Below are 22,371 nucleotides of genomic sequence, written 5' to 3' on the forward strand. Positions count from 1 at the left end.
GGTATTTATACATATTTGTTCTTCATTAGCTGCAAAACGTGTTAGTCACATTTGAACTATGCAGTTGCTTAATCATATTGATCAGAGCAAGGTTGAGCTTCCTTTGGAAGTTGTGGGATTTTTATGGAACTGCGGCTCTGTGCCGTACGGACTCTTGATGTTCTTTTTTCCCCCGTTTCTTGCCTCAGTAGCTGTGGATGCTTTCCTGGGGAAGAGATTCCTTGCTCTTGCCCTGTGGTTTCCCAGCTGCTGTGTCCCACTCATGAGCCACGCCGCAGTGGTTGTTGTCCTCTGAAGGTGCAGCCCATTCGTTGTTAGTACTGGGTTATTTTCCGTTGAGTGCAGCCTCCCAGCGTTGTGTTTTAGAAGAGTCTTGACCTGTGGAAGGTCGGTGTCAAGGGAGGAGGGGCAGATGAGCACCCGAAGGGAGTCGCTGTGTGGTGCGGGGGGCCTGTGTCTGGGTGCAGAGCGGGCTCCCTCCTCTCCGTGCCACGTTGGTGATGGGGGTGAGGTGGTGGGGAGTCTGTGTGGTTCCTCAGGGGATGATGTTCCCCTCTGCGCTTGCTGCCTTTTTGAGCATCTTTCACTGAGCTTGATGCTCGCTGGCCTGCTTCCACTCCTCACGGCTGAGGCCTGAAGCTGAACAGCAGGAGAGAAAAATTGCTTTGCAAGGTTAGAGGCACAGTAAGTAATGCACTTCCAAATGTCAGCTTCAGTGTTTCCTCTGCTTGTCAGGAGAAGTCAAGAAACGCGCACGGAGTCAAGCTGCACTTTTAAATAGCAACACGCGCTCCCGAGTTGCACAGACGACTCAAGCTCTTCCCTGGAACCGTGCCTGCCTGGGAGAGAGAACAGAAAGTTACACGTTTGATAAGTAATAATTTGCCGAAGCTACGGTGGCGATTAGGTCGAGAGGGCGAGTGCTTACTCTGATTACTGCGAAACCGCCTATCAAAGGGTTTGATCGATTGACAGATCCAATAAATGCTGGTGGCTGGCTTCCTCTAGTAGCTTTTACAGCTTTTCCTGGAGGTTTCGTGTTGCCTTAGCGATGAAAAGGGTGGTGTTTTCTTCATCGGTGTGTGTTGTGTTGTCTCTTTCGTTGCAGTCCCGCCGCGCAATCTGGTGATCGATATCCAGAAAGAAGTCGCCATCGAGGGGGAAGAGATTGAGCTGAACTGCACTGCCATGGCCAGCAGACCAGCCACCACCATCAGGTGGTTCAAAGGAAACAAGGAGCTGAAGGGTACGTGTGGCCTCTCCCTCGCTTGCCTTTTGCAGGTAGCTGCAGTGATTTATGTAACGCTGGGTGTTTGTTCTCTGTTGCCAGTTCAAGGAGTGGGGTGGGGGGGAAGAAAGGAGGAAAAGTAGAGCGAGCTGCTTTAAATGCCAGCTTGGGAACAAAAGGAGTATGTGGGCAGACAGATGATTCTCTGACACAAGGGCTGAACTCCATTTGGTCCTCTGCCTACCTGCCAGGCTCGAGTGCAGGGTTCTGGATCTTTCTGTAGCTGCAGGTGACCTTGACGATCCCCGAAGCCGTGCGTGGGTCAGATTCGTTTCTGCGGCGGTTTACGTAGCTTTCTGCCCCGTTTTAGGTACGGGTAGGATCGTCTGTGCTCTGGGCTGTGAAGGTTTTCAGTTCACCTTCACATGCAGCACTCTTGTTGATGGAGCGTTCTGTGTTCAGTTGAATATTCATACGAGATGGGTTTCTCCAGCTCCCTGAAGTCTGGTCGCTCCCGCTGTTTGCACATTCAAGTCACCAACTCTGATTGTGTGTGACGTGCTGTTAGTTTAAGTCTGCATGTATACGTGAGCTTGGTTGACAACACCTCTGTGCTTTAGCCAGTCAGAGACACCGAAGGGCTCTCTACAGAAGTCCAGACTCATTACTTCAAATCTAGCCCCCTACCGAGGGCAAGATCAAATCCTCTCTTTGAGCCCGACACCTACGAGCATCCGAGTAGGACAGATGCTGAGGGCGTGCTGGTGAGGGCAGGGTGCAGACATGCTGCCGGGCAAAGCAGTGCCCCATGGATCAGTGTGGAGTGCAGACCCTCCAGTGCTCCCTCCTGGGGGCTCCTTCCCCCTCCAGCGGGCAGCAGCACAGCAGCGTTGGACTCTCCATGCTTTGACCCGTCTGGCTTCAGGGCTGACTTCCCTTGCGTGGGCAGTTGAATGCCAGCTTCCTCTTTGAAGGCTGCTGGGCTGAGTAGCAGCTTCTTGCAAACCAGCTCACCCTGCTGATTCTTCAGATGTTGGGCTTTTTTTAAACAAAAGTAGGGAAATACTTCATTGCAGGTTGTGAATTGCATGGAAGTGCCAGTCAGAAAGCCTTTCCTCTAAATACCAGGAGGCATCCCTTTGCATGTCTGTCCCGTTTCACTGTAATGTGTTACACAGAAACAGTTTGTGTTTGAGGGACCTGTGCTGCAAAAGTTACCCCTAAGGTTTTGACTGTGAGTTCTTAAATAAGAAGGCACAGATAGGAGTGCTGGAGAATGAAGTGGAGGTGTGTTGTCTGCAAGTGCTTGCCAAGGTTCTTCCTGGAAGAACCCTTGTCTTTTCCTCCTTGTTTCCATGGGTTGTGCACCCAGAGGCAGCCAGTCCTGAGCTGTGCTTGGATGGAGCACTGCTGAAATGCTTTAGCCTATCAATACTACTTTTAATTACGTTGATCTGTTTAATCACTTTTCTAGCTAATTGTTGATTGTGAGTGGGAAGGTGTTTGTAACCCCATCGATTTGAGAGTGTGGGGATTTGAGGGCGGCAGAAGGGGACTGTTAATCATTACTGTGACACGGTGTGGACTTCAGCTGGCAATAATCCTACAAAGAGGTGTGTTATCTGGTGCACACATCCTCCCTTCCCCAGACCTGAGGGGCTGCAGAGGGGGACGGTGATTCAGAAGGAGACATGTTCCTGCGCATGGGAAGGAGGGAAGAGGCCTGTGTGCAGGAGAGATTCCTCCCATGGTCACTCTCTGCTCTGTCTGTCCTCTCCCTGGCAGGCAAGTCGGAGGTGGAGCAGTGGTCCGACATGTACACGGTGACCAGCCAGCTGGTGCTGAAGGTGGGACGGGAGGACGACGGGGTCCCTGTCATCTGCTTGGTGGATCACCCTGCTGTCAAAGACTTGCAGACACAGCGTTACCTGGAAGTCATGTGTGAGTAGCAGAGCTTCAGTGTTCTCTTTAACATATAAAATCGCTCACTTGAGAGTTGAGGAGCTATGAAACGAGCGTAGATGAGGTTTATATCCTGTTATTTCAAAACTGAAATCACAGTGTCGGGGTTCAGCCCCGACTTTGTCCCTCTGTGGTCCAATAAATCCATCCCTTCCTTCTCTTAAGAAATAACTTTCTGTACACAGAATTTGCGCTGTCAAAGGTTCCTGCCTGGGCTTTGTAGTTGTCAGAGCAGATTAGATCAGAGTGTTTTTCTTTTTGCAGCCTACTTATCTCTTTGCAAAGTGCTTCTGTGCTGCCGTATCAAAGCGACCGGCCGCTGCCGCGCAGAGACTGGCGAAAACCTGGGGCTATGCAAAAGAGTCAGTGTTCTGCCTTATGAACCTGCAGCACCAGCTGCTCTTCCAAATCAGAGTGGTGTGAATTATGTGGAATCTGTAGTAGCACCACTGATTAAGGCCACTCTCTGTTATATGATGCTCCTGATGTGTTCAGCCTCAATATCGCCTTTTGCTTCATTTCGGACCTGCTCTGCCGTCTGTGATGTTCACGAGGTTCATGGGCAGGTACCTGGAAGCACCTGTGGTCCCAAATGCAGCAATGCCTGACTTTCAGGTGGTGGAGAGGAGGGAGCTGCTGCATGTCCTCAGAAAGCAGAGAGCCCTCGCAGCAAAGCTGGGGTACCCCACAAAACCAGGCTGCTGGGGTGATTCCGAGTGCTTGTTTTCATAGGTTCACCTCAACTGCAGCATTGCATGAAAAAGGGAAGAGGAAGTTTGGTACTAATTTATTTCATCTGCTTCATTATGTACTTTCATTATGAACATCTTGGTTACAATTCTCGTATCTCTGAAACTAGCGGGAAGTAATGTTCCTGTAATGAGGAAAACAGAAATGATCAGATACTGCCCAAATTGGCAGATACGAGATTTCTTGCGACTGTGCTAATGTGTAATTCATTTATGCAAACTCAGTGTCCATTAACATTTCTTGTAGAGCTCCATTAGCTTTAATAATACATTAGCACCTTTGTGAGGCTTGATCAAATACTTAACAGGGAAAAAAAACCCACCCCGTCTCCCCTGTGAGATCTTGCTGGGCTTCTTCCCCCTTGCCTGGAAGAGCATCAGCTTAGCTTCAGGCTTCCTCTCAGAAATTCCTCTGAAATCTTGATCTTTTGATGGGATGGGAGAAGGGACACTGCTCCTGCAAAAAAAATCAGCACTGTTTCTCCATTCTTCCTCAGAGAAATCCCCTCTTGACTGCTTGTGCTTGCAGCCCTGGCAGGGTTCCCCGTGTGAGGGAGGCAGGGCACAGGTAGCCTGCAGTTACTGGGATGTCCCCTGGGACTTGTGCTGTCTCCAGCTGATGCACTGGTCACGTGGGTTCCTGCCTTCAGTGCTGAGCTCAGCATCCCCTGGACCGGTCATGGGCTGCGTGTTGGAGCGGAGCCAGCGCAGGGAAGGGCATCAGCAGGGAGCGGCCTTTCGGACTGGTTCGGGTTTGGGCTCCTGTCCGGGTTAAACTCTGAGCCTGTGAAAAGTCATTCTGTTTAGAAGTGGGGACTTGACCCGCGTTAGTCCAGGCAGTTCCTCCAGCGAGCAGCAGCAGATGGCCTGAGAGAAGAGGACCAGCAGAAGAACACGTTGTGCATCATAACCTTGCGGCTCCGAGCAATTAGCAGCTTCGGGGCTTCACGTGCTGGAGCCTGTCCAGACATTTCCATTCAATACCTGCTGTTGGGCCTGAACTCGGGCTAGAAAAGGCGGTCTCAGAGCAGACTTCTACCCTTGAGCTTTTCCTGCCTCAAGCTGGCGACTTATTGGCTGATGGGAGAGAGCGAGCGGGAGGAAAATCCTCTTGTCCTCACAGTGACTCAGTCAGAGCTCCTGAGGACGTGGGCTTGGATTCTTGGGGAACGTGCACTCCTACAGTCAGGCCTGATTGATGTTCTCAATTGCTGTTATAAGATACAGAGTTTGGGGTCGGTAGAAAAGGCTCCTGCCTTCCTCTGTTCCTGCAGCCAGAGAGGTGTCACTGGATCAGTTAGCCCTGGTGCTTCCTCAAGCCTCTGCTCTCTGTCCTCTCCCCCCAGCCCTGCCTGTTCCCACCAAGGGCACAGCACATCAGCCTCTTTGCAGCGTCAGCAGGGCACGAGGAAATCTCTTTTTTTTTGCGGCAAACGTTGTATTTCTCTGCACTTAATGTATCCAACTGGAGCATGAAATGTGTTGGGGAAGGACAGGAAGATGATGGATGGAGCCCTCTCAGATAATGAGGCGTTTTTTTGTCTAAGTTTCAGAATGTGGAGAGATTTCTTTCCAAGAGGCGAGTCACAAGCACAGAATAACAGGCTGGCTTAGTTTGCAGAGTGGGGAAGGGAGGGGTGGGCTGTTGGTCAGCACAGGAAGCTGTTCAAAACGCAACCTGCAAAGAGGGGAACAGCCCCTGAGTGCGTGTGGTGTGTGCCCTTTGGAGCCCAGCGGGCTCGAACCAAAACCCAGGCCTTTCCCAAAGCTGCTCTCCACTCAGCCCTTTCCCAAGGGGAATATGTCACTGGTGGCTCTCAGGATGCTCCCTGGGTGAGCTGGCGGTGGCAGGTGGCAGGGAGGAGGAGGGAAGCCTTTCTTCTCCCAGAGCTCCTTCCCTCTCCCTTCAAAGCAGTCACCTTGTGTCTTTTTGGAGGGATTTTCCAAGAGCTCAGCGTGCCAAATGCCATTTGGGAAACGAGGACCTGAAGTGTGGTTGACAATCTGCAGCGTTTGTACTTTGACTTCTTTGGAGGTGTTGCCCAAAACGTGTATTTATGTTACTGAAACGTTCTCCTCTGCTAAAAAGTGACAGAAAGGTGTGGAAATGTAAGTCTGCTGAGTGACCTGCTTTGCCCTGGTTTAAAAACAACTCCTTTGAACATATTCTTCTGTGTTGTGGATCAAAGCAAACGGCAATCCTGTTTGAGATGTTTCTAGGTGGCTTTGGCCCCCTCACTCCAGGCTGGGGTGGCTCCAGGCATCCTGCCCCAGCAGGAAGGGAGCAGATGGTGCTCTCAGAGGCAGGGCAGGTTCACACTCCTTCCAGGATGAGATTAGGGTTTGTCACGAGGAAGGTCTGTGATGGTTTGCTGTGCTGCACCCAGTTTCTCTTGCTGCTGCTGCTGCTTTGTTCCTGGCTGTTTCCAGGTATCTCCTCAGATGCTGGGGCTGTCACTTCTCTGATGTCTGGGTCTCTTTTTCCTCCTCTTACACATTTTGGAGGCTTTCTGCTGTGGCAAAACCAGCAGTGTCCCACATTACTGGATCAGCTGCCGTAATACACGCTGAGCACTTGTCCTGCACCCAAAGCTAGGCTTCAAAAACCAACAGCAAGCTCCCAGCGTGTGTTCTGGGAGGAGAGGCTGTTCTGCTGCAGTCGGCAGAAGCACAGGGAGCGCTGGTTGATGCTGAGCATCAACTTGCCCTCCTTGTGGAGCGAGCCATTTGTTGCATGTGTAATGCAGCCCAGCCCGGCCCTTTGTGGAGCCCTGAGATAAATGCCTCTGCCTGAACGTGCGGTGTGTGTTATTGAGAAGGAATCTCTGCAAACAAGCGCTCTGTAGTATGGATGAAACCCCTCCTGGTAATGCTTCTGAAAAGCAAACAGAGTTTGACAAATGGTGCCACGTACTCAGGGCAACAATAACACTTTCATGGTTGATTAATAGCCAGGCTGGCGCGCGGATCGCCCTCTGCAGCGGGTGGCCGCAGGACGCTGCCTGGTATCGGGTTGGAACCATCCCCTGGTTCTGGCTGGAGCTGCTTTCCTTTTGTGATTCAGATCCGTCAGCGAGGGACAGAAGGGTCTGGCACATTGAGTGTAATTTTAGAAAGGAAATTAAGCAACAAAATGCATTAAAATATCATTAAGGAGCTGAATGGAAGCAGAGGATCTGGGAGGCGTTGGGCTTGGGCCTTTGTGGTGCTTCTCCTTATCTCACGACATGACAGTGTCGCAGTCTCGGTTTGGCTCTCTTCTTTCTGCTTTCCCAGAAAGGTGATTAATTGCACGTTGGCTTCTGTGGCCTCCACACGTGGCAGATGAAAACACGCACCGGCAGAATCCCTTTGTGGCCGCCGGTGCTGCGGTGGGTTTGTGCCCGGTGGCGTTACAAACGGGCCGTGCGTGCTGCGGCGGCCGCAGTGTTCCTTACGTTGCCACCAAGGACAAATATTAATTGCACAGTACGCAGTGAAGTGAGCAACATCAATGTAATTTATCATCTGGAAATGTCTAGAAACGAGCAAATGAGTTGTTTTGTTCGGTGAGGTGTTGACCCCTGCAGAAACTTGGGTTTGAAGCTTCTCTTTCTTTCCTTTTAGTAAATAAGTAAAGCACCACAATCAGCCGAGTGTTGAGTTATTTGATTTTCTGGGGCGTTAGCCACTCTTTGTTTGTGACATTTCCCAGTTGGGTGCTCGTTTGCAAGCTCATTAATAAGGATTTCTGGTGGGAGTGAGGAGAGGAGCAAATGGTGCAGCCTGAGCTCTGCCTTTCATGGGCACAGAGCAGCAGCCTTTGCCTGACCCATGTAAAAGGGAAAGGTTTGTACCTAAAGTACCTGCTGGGCTTTGCTTTTCCTTTTCCTGCTACAACCCGAGTGTTTAAATGGCTTTAATCGAGGGCAAACTCTGCAGAGCCGCCTTTGGGGTCAGAGGGCTCTTGCAGACGGGTGGTGAACTGCCAGGCCTAAGCTTAGTCACTGTTTCAAACCCAGGATCTGTTTGTTTCACAGATCTCAGCGTTTTGGCTGAAATCACTAATGCAAGCTCTTGTCCTTGGCAAAGGTGACAGGACTTGCCAGGCCTGGGCTGTCTCTGATGCAGACTTCCCTTCCTGATAAGCCAAGCAGCTGGGTTTAAGGAAGGTGACAATTGTCTTTACCCCTGCCTACAAATGTTCTTTTTGCTGGCTTCTTTTAATATTGAAGAACATAGTTCTGCTGAGGGCTGAGGAGCAGGGGGGCGGGAAGGGGGTTGCAGCAGCAGAGGTCCGAAGGCTGACCCAGCGGCCAGAGCACTCTGGCACCCTGGGCTTGCCAAATCCGTCTGGTGGTGGAGTTGGAGATGGTGATCTTGCCTGCCTCTGAGGTCCTGGGTTGGCCTGATGGAAGGAAATGGGTGGAAATAATAGGCTTAGGCGTTTGTAAGGCCTTGAACTCGGTACAGCATGGTATCTTGGCTGGTTCATGAGATCTAAGCGTTATCGATGGAGCGCACGTTTAAGTGGCTTAAGAAATCAGGAACTGGCAGATCTCAAAGGAAGGTCATTAGGGAGCAATCGGCAGATGATGGTGTTTTCAGAGCCAGTGCCCTGGTCAGGGTGCTTGGCCTGATGCCATTCAGTGCATCTGAAGTTCTTAAAGTCACTGTTAATAATCTCTGCTGATGGAACTCGCAGCTGATAAGAGAAAGAATTGGGACAAGTGTTTTGGTAACTTCCAAACCACGAGGCTCTGACGGGCTGAAAGGCCCATGAGTGCAGCCTGAGGAGCCTTCCACACACACCTGCCCTGCTTCAACAATTAAACTGCAGTTTGTTCAAGGGGGGAAGCAGGGTTTTGCTTCTTGCATGGGAGGAGCGTGCCGTGCCGGCAGGGCTGCGTGTGCCGTGCTGCCAGGCACGCCGTGCGCCTCTTGTAAAAGAAATCTCATCAAGCAGCAGAATGGGTTTGTAATAAGTTTTCCAAATTGGTTGCTGCTACAGCGTAACCTTTAGACTACTGGTATTTAACCTTGTATATCACTCTTAGCTTTTGAATGAATTTAGCTTAATAAAGGTGCCTTATTAAATTACCAGGCTGTTTTGGTTGTTTTTTATAAGCCGCTAGAAATAGGCGTACTAGGAAATAGCTTGGGGTTGTTAGATCTAATTGGCTGCCAGTGGAGGATGTAGTGGCCTGGATGCATAGGTGCTGGTGGTTATATTCATGCAGTAAAGCCAGGAGTATGATGGTGTGAAGCTCCAGGCTGAGCTGCTGGTACAAACGCCACCGCTTCTCGCCGTACGCCGCAGGTCACTGTAACAGAACCCACCACCTGAAGAAGACAGGCTGGCTTGTTCTGAGGCAGGCCTAAGGCATGGCCTTAAAAAAGGGGAGGAAAAAGGCACCACCTCCAAGTTCTTGGGTGTGAAGCGAGCGAGATTGCTGCATACCCACTGCCATTGCCACATACTGGCAAGGACAGAGGGTCATGGCCCTGGCTCTGTTGGAAACACTCTTGCCTTGGGAAGCACATGCCCCTGTGCTGGCAGGGCTCGGGTTCCTGCAGCCGATGACAGCTCTCGGGTGTCCAGGACAGTGAGGCGGGTTCCTTTGGCTGCTTTCGCGTGTGTGCGACTGGGGGCCTGGAAAGCCGAGAGGGAAGGGCTCACCTCCCGCAGCTCCTAGGTTTGCTTCCTTCTGGGTACAGGGAGCCTGCAGGGTGTTCCTCCTGATTTCCATAAGTAATTGTCAGCTGGTAAACAGCTCATTAGAAATACTGGAGTTTACCTAATGAGAAGGGGATGGGAGCAACCAGAGAGAGGAGCTGCGGGAGAGGTTGAGCGGAGCTTTCTGAGCACAGGGGGCCACAGTCTCTGTGTTCCCACGTAAATGGGGCTGGAAAGGTTTCCTCCTCTTCCCCAGCACAGAGGATATCACAGCCTCCATGTTTCTGGCGTGGGCTCCTCGGCGCCGCCACAGAGCAAATACTGAACAGCGAGCAGATGGCCGGCAGGCTGGGAATTGTGAATGAGAGTGGTGAGCAGCGTCAGAGGAGCTGCCTGTGGTGCACTTTGCTGCACAGTACTTGATTTCTCTCGTCTTCGCACATTGCTGCATCGTGCAGGTGCTCCTGCAGCCCTTCAGCGCTGCTTCTTGCCCTCCCTGCTTTTCATGTGCGTGCTTGTGCCCTGTCCCTGCCGGGCTGGGCCGCCTCAGCTGTGCCCACGCCGCGACCGGGGAGCCCAGGGACAGGTCCCTGCTCCGGGGTTTGGCACAAGGGCACGCTCAGAGGCTCCCTCGCCATCCCAAAAGGACCTTTTTCCCCCCTCAGCTGGCACCTGGATCACAGCGTTTGCCATCTGCTCTCCACGTTGCTCGTGGGGAGTGTGAGGCGTGTTTTGAGGCGCGCCGTGGGGCTGGAGCTGGGCCGTGGGGCTGGAGCTGGGCCGTGGGCCCGCAGAGCTGCCTCAGCTTCAGAGCTGCGAGAAGCATCTGTAAAGGAGGATTAGCTTATGAAATGTTTGTGGTGTAGTCATCTCGGGAGAGGATTTACTCATGTAGCTTATTCCATTACTGAAAATTATGAGAGTTCAAATTGGTTAAATCCTGACACAGGTTTGGTTTTTTCCTCCCTAATCTCTATTATTCCATAGGAGGCATGTTAATGAGTTAAACACAGTTAATAAAATGCAGGCAGCCAATATTTTTGGTAGCAGTTACTCTCAAAGGAAATAGAAACATTTAAATGGTTTCAACCTTTATGCATACTGATTTTTTAGCCTTCCTTTGTTCCTTACAGTCGAGTAGATTCCTGAAAAATATATACAGCTTAATGGCATTTGCAGCACCGAATTGATTTCTCGGGCTGATAATGTTTTAGCTACAGCTTGGGTTGGGTTCTTAATCTGTGCTTCGGTTGTAGGAGGTAATGAATTTTTTAATTGTGGACTCCAGGTTGGCAGTTTGGCTTTTTTTTCTTCTCCTGCAAGGTCTCACTGAAGTGGTTTTTGAGTTCTCTCCCTAACTGCGAATGCTTCAGTCCTCTGTGTTTATTTTAGGATCCCGAAGAGCCTCGCTCGGATGAAATGAAACCTTCTGTTGTTTAAATGAGAGCGGCGGTGGCTCTGACTCCTCTTTGTGCTTCTAACAAGCATCTCTTGTGAAGCCCAGCCTATCGCTGTGTGTGGGGGCCAAGTGCTGTCGTACAGTAACATATGACACGCGATAAAACCCATCAATCCCCGGCACCGCAGATGTCTCTGGCTCCACCTCAGCGGGAAGGCGAACGAGTTCCTTCTAGGCTGAGCGAGCTCAGAGATGAACCACAGCCCAGCAGGATGCGTTTGCTGGGCACGGGGTGCTGGGCCAGAGGCCGTGGTGGCCTGGGCCTTCGGGCCCGCTCCCACACGGCTGCTGACGCATCGATGTTTTTGTCCTGCAGATAAGCCTCAAGTGAGGGTTTCTCAGAACTACCCGGTGCAGGGCCTGACGAGAGAAGGGGAGCCGCTGGAACTGACCTGCGCAGCTTATGGCAAACCACAGTAAGTCAGACACTTGCCTGGGCTGCAGGGGCTGTGTGGCGGCGCCGGGGCTGAGCCGCAGAGGCACACGGACCCTGCTTGGTCTCCCTGGCTGGGGCAGACACCCCATATGCCATTGTCTGCTGCGAAGACAATGTAACTGGGGGTGAGATGGGGGTGCTTTCTGCACCTGAGCAGCTGCTGCACTATTAAGACATCTATTTTGATTTGCATTTGTTCTCGTGTGGCCAATGGCTGATGGATTTCTACTCGAAGAGCTCCTGGGAGAGCTCTTCCTGGCCCCCATGCAGCAAGCCCTCGGGTGCAGAAGGGGAAGATCCCCCAGCTGTGTGTGCCTCTTCCCCAGGGAATGTCATGGGTGGCAAGCAGGGGCCATTACTCTGCAAAAGCAAGGGCAGAGCCCTGCCTTCGCTATCCCAGCGAGGTGCCAGTCTGCAGGAGTAAGACTGGCACCAAAGAACTGGGCACTTGTGAAAGTGGGATGGATCCCCAAGGTAAGGCAGTCTGTCTTGCTGCTTGTGTTGACTATGTGACAGTTTTCCTCCCTTTTGGTGCCCTGTGTGGCTTTTATGAAATGCAAGTCTTAGTCTTTCTCCTCTTCTTGCCATGCCCTTGAGGCTTTCTTACGTAGCTGAAGCAACGTATGCGTCAGGAAGATCCTGGCAAGGGAGGGTAGATTTTCGTCCACACTTTCATTGTCGTTCTGAGTTCAGTTTTGTCAAGTTTTGGTTTTTGTTTTTGGTTTGTTTTTCCTTTTTTAATACTTCCACTTGGATTTGTGGCTGTCAGGTATTGACTATCCTTTTTTATTTTCTTCATGTCCATAAGATTCCCTGCAAACATCCCTGAAATCTGTCAGCATCTCCTTGGTAGCGTGCCCAGAGCTGGGGAGGTACTGCGGGTGCAGTCGAGCTGGAAGCCTGGCAATTGTGCCGCTGTGGGCAGAGGGGAGGCTCAGCACCGAGGAGCCGTGGGCCATGGGCATCCTCTCCCAGATTATTCTGTTGATCCCTGCTTCCCAGTTCCTTCTGGTCGGCACGAGGCTGATTCATTCCCCATACGTTAGAGAGCGGCACATCTGCTGCCGAACCTCGTTTACTGTCTATCCCCCACTCAGGGTCTGCCAAAGCCCCTTTGCATTCCTCCTCTCATTGGTACCCATTTGCCATCATCTGGGAATTTAATGAATAGGCTTCTTTACCCCATTTTTCCCCCCTCCAGGCTATAAGGCATGTTAAGAGACAGACGCATCTCTACAGCAGCACGCCACTTAACGTTACCCTGGTGCCAGTAACGTGTTAGGAGCTTGCCTATGTAGGTCACTTCACCTGTGTCTCCCAAAGCGTAGGAAGTTAGGCAGTGAAGTACTGGGCTGTGTTTAGCTCTGTGATTTTAAGGCAGAGATATTTGATAAAAGCCTGTATGGAGGTCTTAAGATGAACAGGGACGTTTCTCCCATTAAGCAAAATTGTTTCTCTGCGAAATTTGGCAATATCAGCATTGAGCTCAGAGGAAAACTAGAGACTGGAGAGTAAAAATCCCTTCTTGGGATGTTAATACAGTGGTTTTGTTAGGTTGGACACAGGAACCCCAGGACTGTGACAGAAGTGGGAAGCGAAAGGGTCACTGGTGGGCCACGCAGGGTGAGAGGCATCTCTGAGAAACAGGCTGCTCTGCAGTGCGGTGCAGCAGGGCTCCGGGGTCACACATAGCCTTTTCAAAACCCCAGCCACCAGCAGCAAAACTCATTCCACACAAATTGAGATGCAGTTCTGCTCTCTGCAGGGCTCCTGGAAGCGAGGAGGAGAGAGCTCCCAAGCCCCTGCCCCAAAACCGGGTGTCAGCTCTGTAGCAGGCAACCGATACCCAACCAGATTTGCTCAGCATTGTCCCCGTCCAAGTAGCACAGCCCCTGGGATGCTGAAACTTCAGGAACTCGTACATCATGACCACAGCCTGCCATGTGGGTACTAGGAAAAGCCCGAGCTATGAGCTACCTCCAGCAGCACGAGCTCCCAGCAACGTCCAGCTTGCAGACTTTGCAGCTAGGCAGACTGGGGGCTGGTGTGCTGCATAAACCTCCCCTTTTAATTGCTCACTGGAGGGTCGCCCTGAAAGAAGGTGCTGTGTTGTTCTTGCTTGGGCAGGCTGTCTTGGGAGTAGCTGATCTGTCCCCTCACTGATGCTTAAAAACTATAATGCTAAGAATAAATTTAGGCAAAAAAGAAAAACAGAGGCACACCCTCCCCCCAAGCCCCACAGCACTCGTTTGCTTCACCACCTCTAACAAAACAGGCCAATCCGCTCCCTAAACGCTGCAAAGGTGCTGCTGGCTCTGGCTCCGTTAGCCAAGGGGTGCAGGAGGGAGGCTGACCGTTGGCCAGGGGGACTGGGCAGAGGAGAAAGGTGTTCCTGAGATGCTGGCAGTGAGGATCCATGACACAGCTCGGTGGAAGGGCTCAGGCTTGTCACAAACGTGCTCATTGTGCCACACGCTGTCCAGCTCTGCACTCAGAGTACCCCGTGGATGCACCTCTAGACCGTAGCCTCAAAGGTTCCAGGTTTGCTGAATAAGTGAATGATTAACCACTAATGACCTTTCTTCCTGCTTGCATCAGGGCTTTCAGAAAATTTAAGGTCTGGATACAGTTTCCTGTTGGGTTAAAATAAGTGTAAATTGAGAAAGCCCGACAGCATCTGGGCTTGAGTAGTGCAAGAAAACAAAAAGTGTGTGTTGTTTCTTTACAGTTTTTTCTTGGTTTGGGCTTTCTGTCTGTGGATGAACTATTGAAGATGCCATCTTTTACCATAGGAAAATAGTAATGTGACTGTTTCTTTTTCTCCCTCCTCTGTAGGCCTACGGACATGAGGTGGTTAAGAGTAGATGATGAGATGCCTCAACACGTTGTAGTGTCTGGTTCAAACCTTCTCATTAGTAACCTAAACAAAACAGATAATGGTACATACCGCTGTGAGGCTTCAAACGCGGTGGGGAAATCACATGCGGATTACATGCTGTTTGTATACGGTACGTGAGAAAAAACACCGTTCTTCTAGACTCATTTACACCTAATTGCAACAAACCGCGCTCTGAAAGCTCTGACAGACCTTAACGTTTTGCTTAACGCAAGGTTTTGCACGTAGCTCCCGGCACCTCCTCCTACGTTCCACCCGGCTGGGGCCGGGGGGCTGCAAAAGAAAAAGAAGCCCCCATTCATTCGTTTTGGCTCCGGTGAAGTGTCGGTGCGGTGCAGCGGGTGCGGAGCCCGAGGGCTCGCCGCGGCGCGCGGCTGCTGTCGGGAGAAAGGCCCAGGAAGAGCCAGAGCAGGGGCACGGGGAGAACTGTGAAGTTCTCTGACCTGACACTCGTCTTAGGACTAGTCCGAGAGTTCCTTTTCCTTTCCTAATGCCTTCTCCAGTGTCTTCAGCAACGGGCCTGGCGGGGAGGGGGGCTGCCGAGTCTTTCCTTAGCAGCTTAACGTTACCAAAAGGCCAGCCAGCATCCCCAGCTAGTGACAGACCAGTCAGTGCACTGGAGGGATGGGGTGCTGTGAGCCTGTCCGTGGCAGCTGAGCAGACGTTAAAACACACCTCAGCATCTTTGTCAACTGCTGCCCAGCACCCACTGTAATTCTGCAGCTCCTCCGCGTTGCTTTGCCACCACCTTCAGCCTCGTGCTCCTGTCACAAGGCGCTGTGTGGAAGGGAAGGGTCAATAGGGCGCTTGAAGAGTGATTCCCCCAGTTTGGATACGAGCAGTTCCCCCAGGCTGCACGTTTAACTCTGTCTGCCAGGAGGGGTGATGGTGTGGCCGGGCCAAGCTCGTAGGGGGCAGTGCCTGTTATTGGGGTGGGACAGCAGCTCGTGGTGGTTCCAGGTTCATTCCGTGCCACAGCTGCTTGAAGCTCTGCAGCCCAAATTCTCTTGTGCTTGCTTTGACCTAGAGAAGTATCTGAGAAGCTCACATTGCCTGTCCAGAGGCCACTTGCACGTGAGCCGTTATAAGCCCACGCTGAGAAACTTGCCCAAAGGCCGAAGGTGGGACCAGAGCCACAGCTTTGAGCTGAGGTTGAGCTCATCCACCACACCGTATGGGTGGTTTCCACTTCACAAAATCAAGTCAGACAGGCATTTATGGTGGAATAGTCTGTGTGCTTACGGTATAAAGAAAACCAAGCTTCTGTTCCATCACTGTTCAAAGGATCAGCTTATGTTGTGGAGAATGGAACCACTGAGGTAGGACCCAGGCAGTGCCCTGTGAGCTGATAGGAAGCCCGTGCCATAAAGCTGTTGCAGATGAGGTGGTTTCATTCCTTGTGTAGTTTGATGTAGCTTTGGGGCCCAAGTGAGTGCCAGGTGAACCCTCAGTGAGGTCAGTGACTCGGGATCAGGAGCTCATAGAAACTGTGGCACGTGTTAATTGTTCTATATGTTAAATGTGGATGAGAACTAGACTGCACGGGATGTCCTCAGTGTTGCTCACCGCCAGGATTAAATCCAGAGGGGGAGACCTGAGTGCTGCTTTAAAGGAGATGTGGATTCTCAGGGGCTGTAAACCTGTGCACTCAATAGTTGAGGCATCCAGCAGATGTTTTGGCCATGAAGGGGAGGGCTTCTCGTGGTCTGGCACAAGCTTGCAGTGGGTTTTCATCCCGTCACGTTCAGCTTCTGCATGTTTGGGAACATCCCACTAGCATCCATCACTCAAAGGCACAGCCTTTTCACCCTGAATTTGAGAGATTCTAGACCTGCTGGTGTGGAGGAGGTGCTCAGGCTGTGGTCATCGCCAACTCGAGCTGGCACGAAAGGGCAGTTCTACTGCGTGCATGGAGCATGCTGGGCTCACCCCATGCCTCAGTGCAGAGCATTTACCTGTCCACCCCACAGCACCTTTCCCTGCTCCAGTACAGCAAATATTACAGGAGCCCAGTGTGTGAAGCTGGTGGGAGCATGTGCCTCGCTGCCAGTGGGGCTATGGCCTGCACACCTCCACGAGAGGCAGGGCTGGTGTAGCCCCTGTACCAAGGGATGCATTGCAGTTAAATGGGCTTTATGTGCAAAGGGCTTCCAGCAGCCAGGGCTCGCAAAATAACTGCTGCTCTTAACACACCTTGCTCTGCTGCACATGGGGTACAAGGATGGCTCAGCACATGGACACGCACTGAAAGGGTTTGTTTTAAAACCTACTGCCTGTGGGAGCTGACAGACACATGTGCTGGAAGCTTCCAGCACAGTTGGCACGCAGTCTGTTGGGGGTTTTCCCTTCATAGCATCTCCCCTGTGCCATTTGGTGAGAGGCCAGGGACTTTCTTGCCTTGATTCTGCTGCTCTTCAGCTATCTGGTCTCCAGTGGCTCTTACAGAGACAATCATTAAGTGCAGGGTTGATAAGGCCTCAGATGGAGGGAAAGGGCAGTCACTGCTTAGACTCTAACCCTAAAGAGTAAAGGAATAAACCCCACAGCGAAGCAAAGTCCCAGGTAATGTTACCCAACGTGCGGGAAGTTGTCCGGAGCCTAGCACGGGTGCAGAGTGTAATTCAAGTTCAGACGGCTTAGTTAGGGGATGTGAGGGAGCTGGCCTGGAGATAAAAGAGTGGCAGATGGGTTAGTGATGAAGAGTTGACATGCTATAGAGGAAACCTAAAATCAAAAGCCCGTGGAACGTTTCATGCTCTATTATTACCGAATGAACCCGTAGTTCAAAGTCTTCCCGGCTACTTAGCGCATGCAGTTTGATCATCTGGGCATCGAGACACGTGTTTTTCTTTACATCTCCTCACATCTACCTTCTCCTGCCCCATACACGCCGGGAGGAGCGGCAGCGTTTTAGGGGTCAGTCTGAGAAGGGGTTGTCAGGTGGCAGAGGGGAACGTGTCCGTGCCCCTCGTTAACGGGGCCCCAGCAGCAGGAATGGAACTGTCAGAGCAATAGTGACTCTTTTATTGAAAGATCTTGCTGAAATCCTCCACGCTTTGATACTCAGCAGCCATGTCCTTGTTTCTTTGCATTTATTGCTCTCCTTGAGGTAGTTTGTCACATCTTACTGACACGTACTACGCGAGGAGGAAGAGCAGGGAAGCGAAGGGCCCCGGGAAGAGAGGGAGATGCGTCCGTGTGCTCGGCGTGTGAAGCGCAGCAGGGCCCCTCACACAAACCTCCCCCCTGCGTTTTCAAACGTTAGCCGTAGAAAGCCAGCAAAGCACCGCTGTGTCTCTCTTTGTACACGTTGAACTGTTGTTTTTGTTGTGAGAAGCGTGCAGTTTATTTTTCTTATGCCTCTCCCATCCCATTTCGCTCTCTCCCATTGACTAATTTCTGCTGGGTTTTGTTTGTTTACCTTTTATTGTTGTTATTTTTGTTAGCACTGTAGAAGGCAAAATAAAACCCCCCCGGGGAGAGTTTTGGGGCCAGGTTCTGCAGCTGGAGGCCGAGCCCGGCTGCTCAGGACCTGGCCCACTGTCCCCAGAGCCGGCTGGGGCTGGCGAGGGCGGAGGAAGGGCCTCCTGCAGCCGTGCTGTGCCGCTTCTTAGCGTCCTTGTTTCTCTCTGATCACGATTGACCGCTGTTGTGTTCTGCTTTGGTTTTTTTTTTCTCCTTAATTTGCTTTTTTATTATTATTATTTTTTTCCTTTTTATATTTTATCCAGATCCCCCCACAACTATCCCTCCTCCCACAACAACCACCACCACTACCACCACCATCCCTACCACCATCACAGGTATGGTACCTTCATAACCATTGGAAATGTCCTGAATGTTTTATTGTCTTTTTTTTATGTATATAAGCAGAGCGTGAAGCCTGGGGAAAAAAAACCCATAAAACCCAAACAAACAAAAAACAAACAAAACAAACAACAGACTTACTACTTGCCTTCTGTACTTTTGTTTTCCTGGAACACGTTACAGCACGAGCCCCGGTCCGACGAGCTGGAGAGTCCTTGCTGCAGGTGTTTGTGAGACACGGAGGTGCCGTTCCAGACAAGGCCATTAATGGTGGGCAACGTTGGGTGCTTTCAAACCGTATAAAAGAGTACGAACGGCCTCAGAGCTCATTTAACAAGGGTGGTTGTTTCAGCCTCAGCCCCCCCGCCCTTCAGAATCAGGTGCTGAGCGATTTACGCTTGGGAGCAGGGAGTTTGGTGTTCGGTAACTCGATTCTCCCCTCGTGTGACTCGAGCTGCTCTTTCCCAGGCCTAGGTGTCAGGTCTGTCCGTGGTAAGCCCTCTCCCACACTCTCTCAGTCAATCCCACCACTCCTGGTTTCTTTTGTCGGGTCGAGCCCTGTCTGTAGGAGCCTTTTTGAGGAGATGGCTTTGAGCATTGTCTTGTGAGAATGGGGGAACAGAAACCAACCGGCCAGCTCTCTGTTTTACACACACCCGTCACTCCCTCGCTAGACCCGACTCCTCCGCTCCTCAGGAAAGCTTTCCTGGTCTGTTTGTAATCATTTGCATTGTCATCGTTGTGATCCTTTCTATTCCAACTGCTGCTTTTGCTTCTGCTTGCTTTGCCGTTGGGGGTTTTTTCTCGAGGTAGAGGTGACAAACGGAAGGTGAGAACGGACCGTTGGATAGCTAATGGCATAACGTTTATTGTCGCTGTAAACCATCCCCTGTGTAAATGCCTTCACGTTTTATTTGCTTTTATGACGCTGCTCAGCTGACTCTGACTGTCCCGCTCAGGGTGTTCTGTGGCTTCTTTCCTTCTGAGGTTTCTTTTTGCAACCCACTCAGACTCCGTGGCATGGATGAGCGATCGAAGCCGTTCCTGCGACGTGCCTTACTGCGCGCTGCCTGCCATCATGTTGTCCACACCTTGCCATTCTCTGTCTTCCTCTTCCAGGTGGTTATCAGTAACAGCCCAGCTCCAGGCACCCAGGTGTGGCTGCTTGAGACGCTCCACGCTTGCCCGTTTTGAGATGGGCTCGCTTTGTTTCAACTCTGTCTTTGATTTCTTAACCAGCTTTCGTTTCGCAGTAGGTCTCAAAGCTCTTAAGAGCCGTCTGCAGAGAAACCGTGTGTGTCGGTGGAGGTGGACGTGCACACGGCTTTTGAGTTGGTTTACGGTCATTTGATAATGCTTTTGGTGAGCTTGGGAAGGCCAAAAGGAAGAATTTATCGTGGTGATTGTGACCCTGTTTGACTCTGTGTCAGTTCCTGCAAACGTTAATGACTGTCCTTTTCCCAACAACTGGATTCTTACCAGCCTGTCACTTTGGGACTGGCCCCCAGAGCACACGCTGTCCTTGCCTGCCTCTGTGGGCTCTGAACCGTGACTGTGCATCCTCAATAGCAGGATTGTGGTTTGCTCTTCCTCCTGTGGGTTTTCAGTGGCTTCTGGGCTCCCCTCTGCAGCACTTCTGTAGCATTTTCCTGTCAAAAATAGTGAGGGGCAGGTAGGTGGTTCTTGAGGTGAGAAGTGGCTGTTGCCACGGCTCCTGTCTGAGCCCGTTTCAGGTGTAACTTTGGCTACTGCTGTGGTGTTGCCCAGGTTTGGTATCGGCCCCAGTGGGTTTTCTGCCTCACTATGAGTCGGTGATACCCAGGAGCTGCTTTTTGATCAGCCCAGCAGAGCTACCTTGGGGTCAGGAGCATGTGGCCACCCTGTATTTTCCTGTCCCCTTCGTTTGCAACGATGGAGGATCTAAAACACAAAGCTTGCCAGCATCCTGGTGGCAAAACCCCTGCAGGTCTCCATCACCTCCTTCATGCTTTTCTGTAGTGGCTTTGAACTGCTGAAGAGGCTGGAAATGTAATGAAAATGTAATATTGTTGGCTGATTCCAGCAGTTGCTGCTCGTGGTATGTAGGAAGGAGATTAGTCAGTGCTGATAAGAGAAATTTGTGTGTTCTCCCCTGACACCGATCCATCGCTGAGTCTTCTTGATGCGTGTCTTCACGTCTTCTGCCCACAGATTTAATGTGCTTTTCCCAGAGAGAGCCGCTTCACCTTCCTTTTTCGTCCAGAGATGTGCATGTGCACGTCTTAAAGCCGGCAACCAGGCTGCGCAAGCTGCAGAAACTTCCACTCTTCAAATAGTTAAGAGATTTCTGTAGCTGGGGGGAAAAGAAAATCAGGTCAAATTAACATAATCTCGGGAATTACATAGCATAGTAGTGTTGAAACACTTTTTAAAGCCTCAAGAGACAATTGATACCTTAATTCCCGTCAGCACCAAAACGCTCCCGTGGTGCGACACAAGTGCTTCGGGAGCAGACAGGGTGTTCCTTGTCTCTGCTGGGCGCGAGTCGTCTGCCACCCACCCAGGCTGAAAACCATTCCTTAGGAGGAAGGTGGCTTGACATCTATTTCATTTTGCCTTTTCCCCCTCCTCTTTCTTGTGTGATACTGGTCCAGTTCATGTCCCCTGAGGCCAAGAGAGTGATTCCGTAAAACAGTTATCTTGCTGTAATTAAAAAAGGGAGAGAGACCAGCCTGCCCTGAAGCTGTTCCCGTGTCCAGGGCAGGGTTGTAGGTGTGCTGTTACCTCTAGCAGCTGCCCCTACAAAACTGCATTCTTGGAAGTGGCCTTTTTGTGCTGTTGGAGATGGCTTGTTTGGGGTTTGTGTTCTGCCCACCAGAATGATTGCAGAGGGCTGCAGTAAGGGCACAGTGAGTTACTCCTGTTGTGCAGGTTCCAACAGCACACCTTTTTTTGCTTGCTTACATGCAATATTTCTGTTGCAAGTGTGTTCCAGAGTGGCATGGAAGTGCAATCCTGTCCCAAAGAGTTTTGCTTTGAGTGGTGACAGACGCTGCTCCCCACCGACCCCCAGTCCCTCCCCAAGCCCCTGCCTCCAGTCTCTGTATCAGCCTCCCTTGCTTGACACATCCAGAAGCTGTATGGCTGCTGCTGTGGACTCATGCTCCAAGCCAACCAAGTTAGACTTGGGTGATCTTTCGAGGTCCTTTCCAGCCCTTGAGGGCCAGTGATCCTGTGTGTTAGGGCTGGGAGGTTTTGGGAAGGTCTCTGAAAGGCCAACCTGCTGCTTTTTTCCAGGAGAAGGAGAAGCTGAGTGGCAGTGAAGCTTCCGAAACAGCACGACCTTTAACGCGTTTCCTCTGTCACCGTCGCTTTGCTTCGGTGTAGGTGCTTGAAAAGATTTCCTGCGTGACAGCCTGATCTCTCTCGTGTGCCCTCCAGCTGCATTGATATTCCAGCCGTCCTTTGGCGTCTCGGGCGTTATCACCGGCCAGCCCTTTTTTATCAGTTCAAGTTGTCCTTGTGGCTTTGTTCATTAAGATGTACAATATGATACAGCAGAGCAAACTGCATCGTTTGAATTACCTCTAGAGTCGTTCCTTGAAACGCTGGTTTTGGACAGCTGTTGTTTCCTGGGAGATAAAGGTTCCTCACCAACAGCCAAGCCCTCGCCTTCAGGCGCAGGGCAGAGCAGGGCGCTGCAGCCCACCTTTCCAAGCATCGCTCTGCTGCCTTCTGGTCCTGCTTCTCCCATCCACCTCCTCGCCCTGGGATCTGCAGCATCATTTGTACACGCAGATTTGCATTTATCACAGTTTCTCCACAGATGGATCACGCAGGTGCCTTGGCAGCGGTTGCAGTGCAGACCTGGGGGTGCCACACACGTCGCCGGTGTTGCGAGCCGTGCGGCGCGTGCTGCTGGTCCTATAAACCCCCGCTGTCCCTCTTGCAGCAGTGTGAACGGCAAGCTGGCGGCTTCCACTACGAATGGCCTCTCCTCGTGCCCTTTTAGGCCATATTTTAAACCGCTTTGATCCCTTGGAGCGTACATCAGCAGGTGTGTGTTTGTGTGTGTGTGTATGTATGTGTTCAGGGGGTTGAAACGCTGCAGACAGTGGCTCTAGCTCAGGATTTCCTGGAGGTGCTCGAGTGTCCTCAGTGAGCTCAGTGGAAAGCACCAAGCCTGTGCTGTGGGCACA

General features: G+C 51.5%; 1 protein-coding gene across 1 annotated transcript in view; it reads left to right on the top strand.

Moving 5' to 3' along the window:
* CADM1 (cell adhesion molecule 1) overlaps positions 1–22,371 on the top strand; it is a 140,804-nt gene that overhangs the window by 99,654 nt on the left and 18,779 nt on the right. The window contains exons 4-8 of the mRNA XM_062013917.1: positions 1,109–1,246; positions 3,014–3,169; positions 11,371–11,470; positions 14,326–14,498; positions 18,118–18,189. Of these exons, the coding sequence (XP_061869901.1) occupies positions 1,109–1,246; positions 3,014–3,169; positions 11,371–11,470; positions 14,326–14,498; positions 18,118–18,189 (639 nt within the window). The remainder of the gene's footprint in view (positions 1–1,108; positions 1,247–3,013; positions 3,170–11,370; positions 11,471–14,325; positions 14,499–18,117; positions 18,190–22,371) is intronic.

The sequence above is a fragment of the Colius striatus genome, chromosome 23 (assembly GCF_028858725.1).
Source record: "Colius striatus isolate bColStr4 chromosome 23, bColStr4.1.hap1, whole genome shotgun sequence".
NCBI lineage: Eukaryota > Metazoa > Chordata > Aves > Coliiformes > Coliidae > Colius > Colius striatus.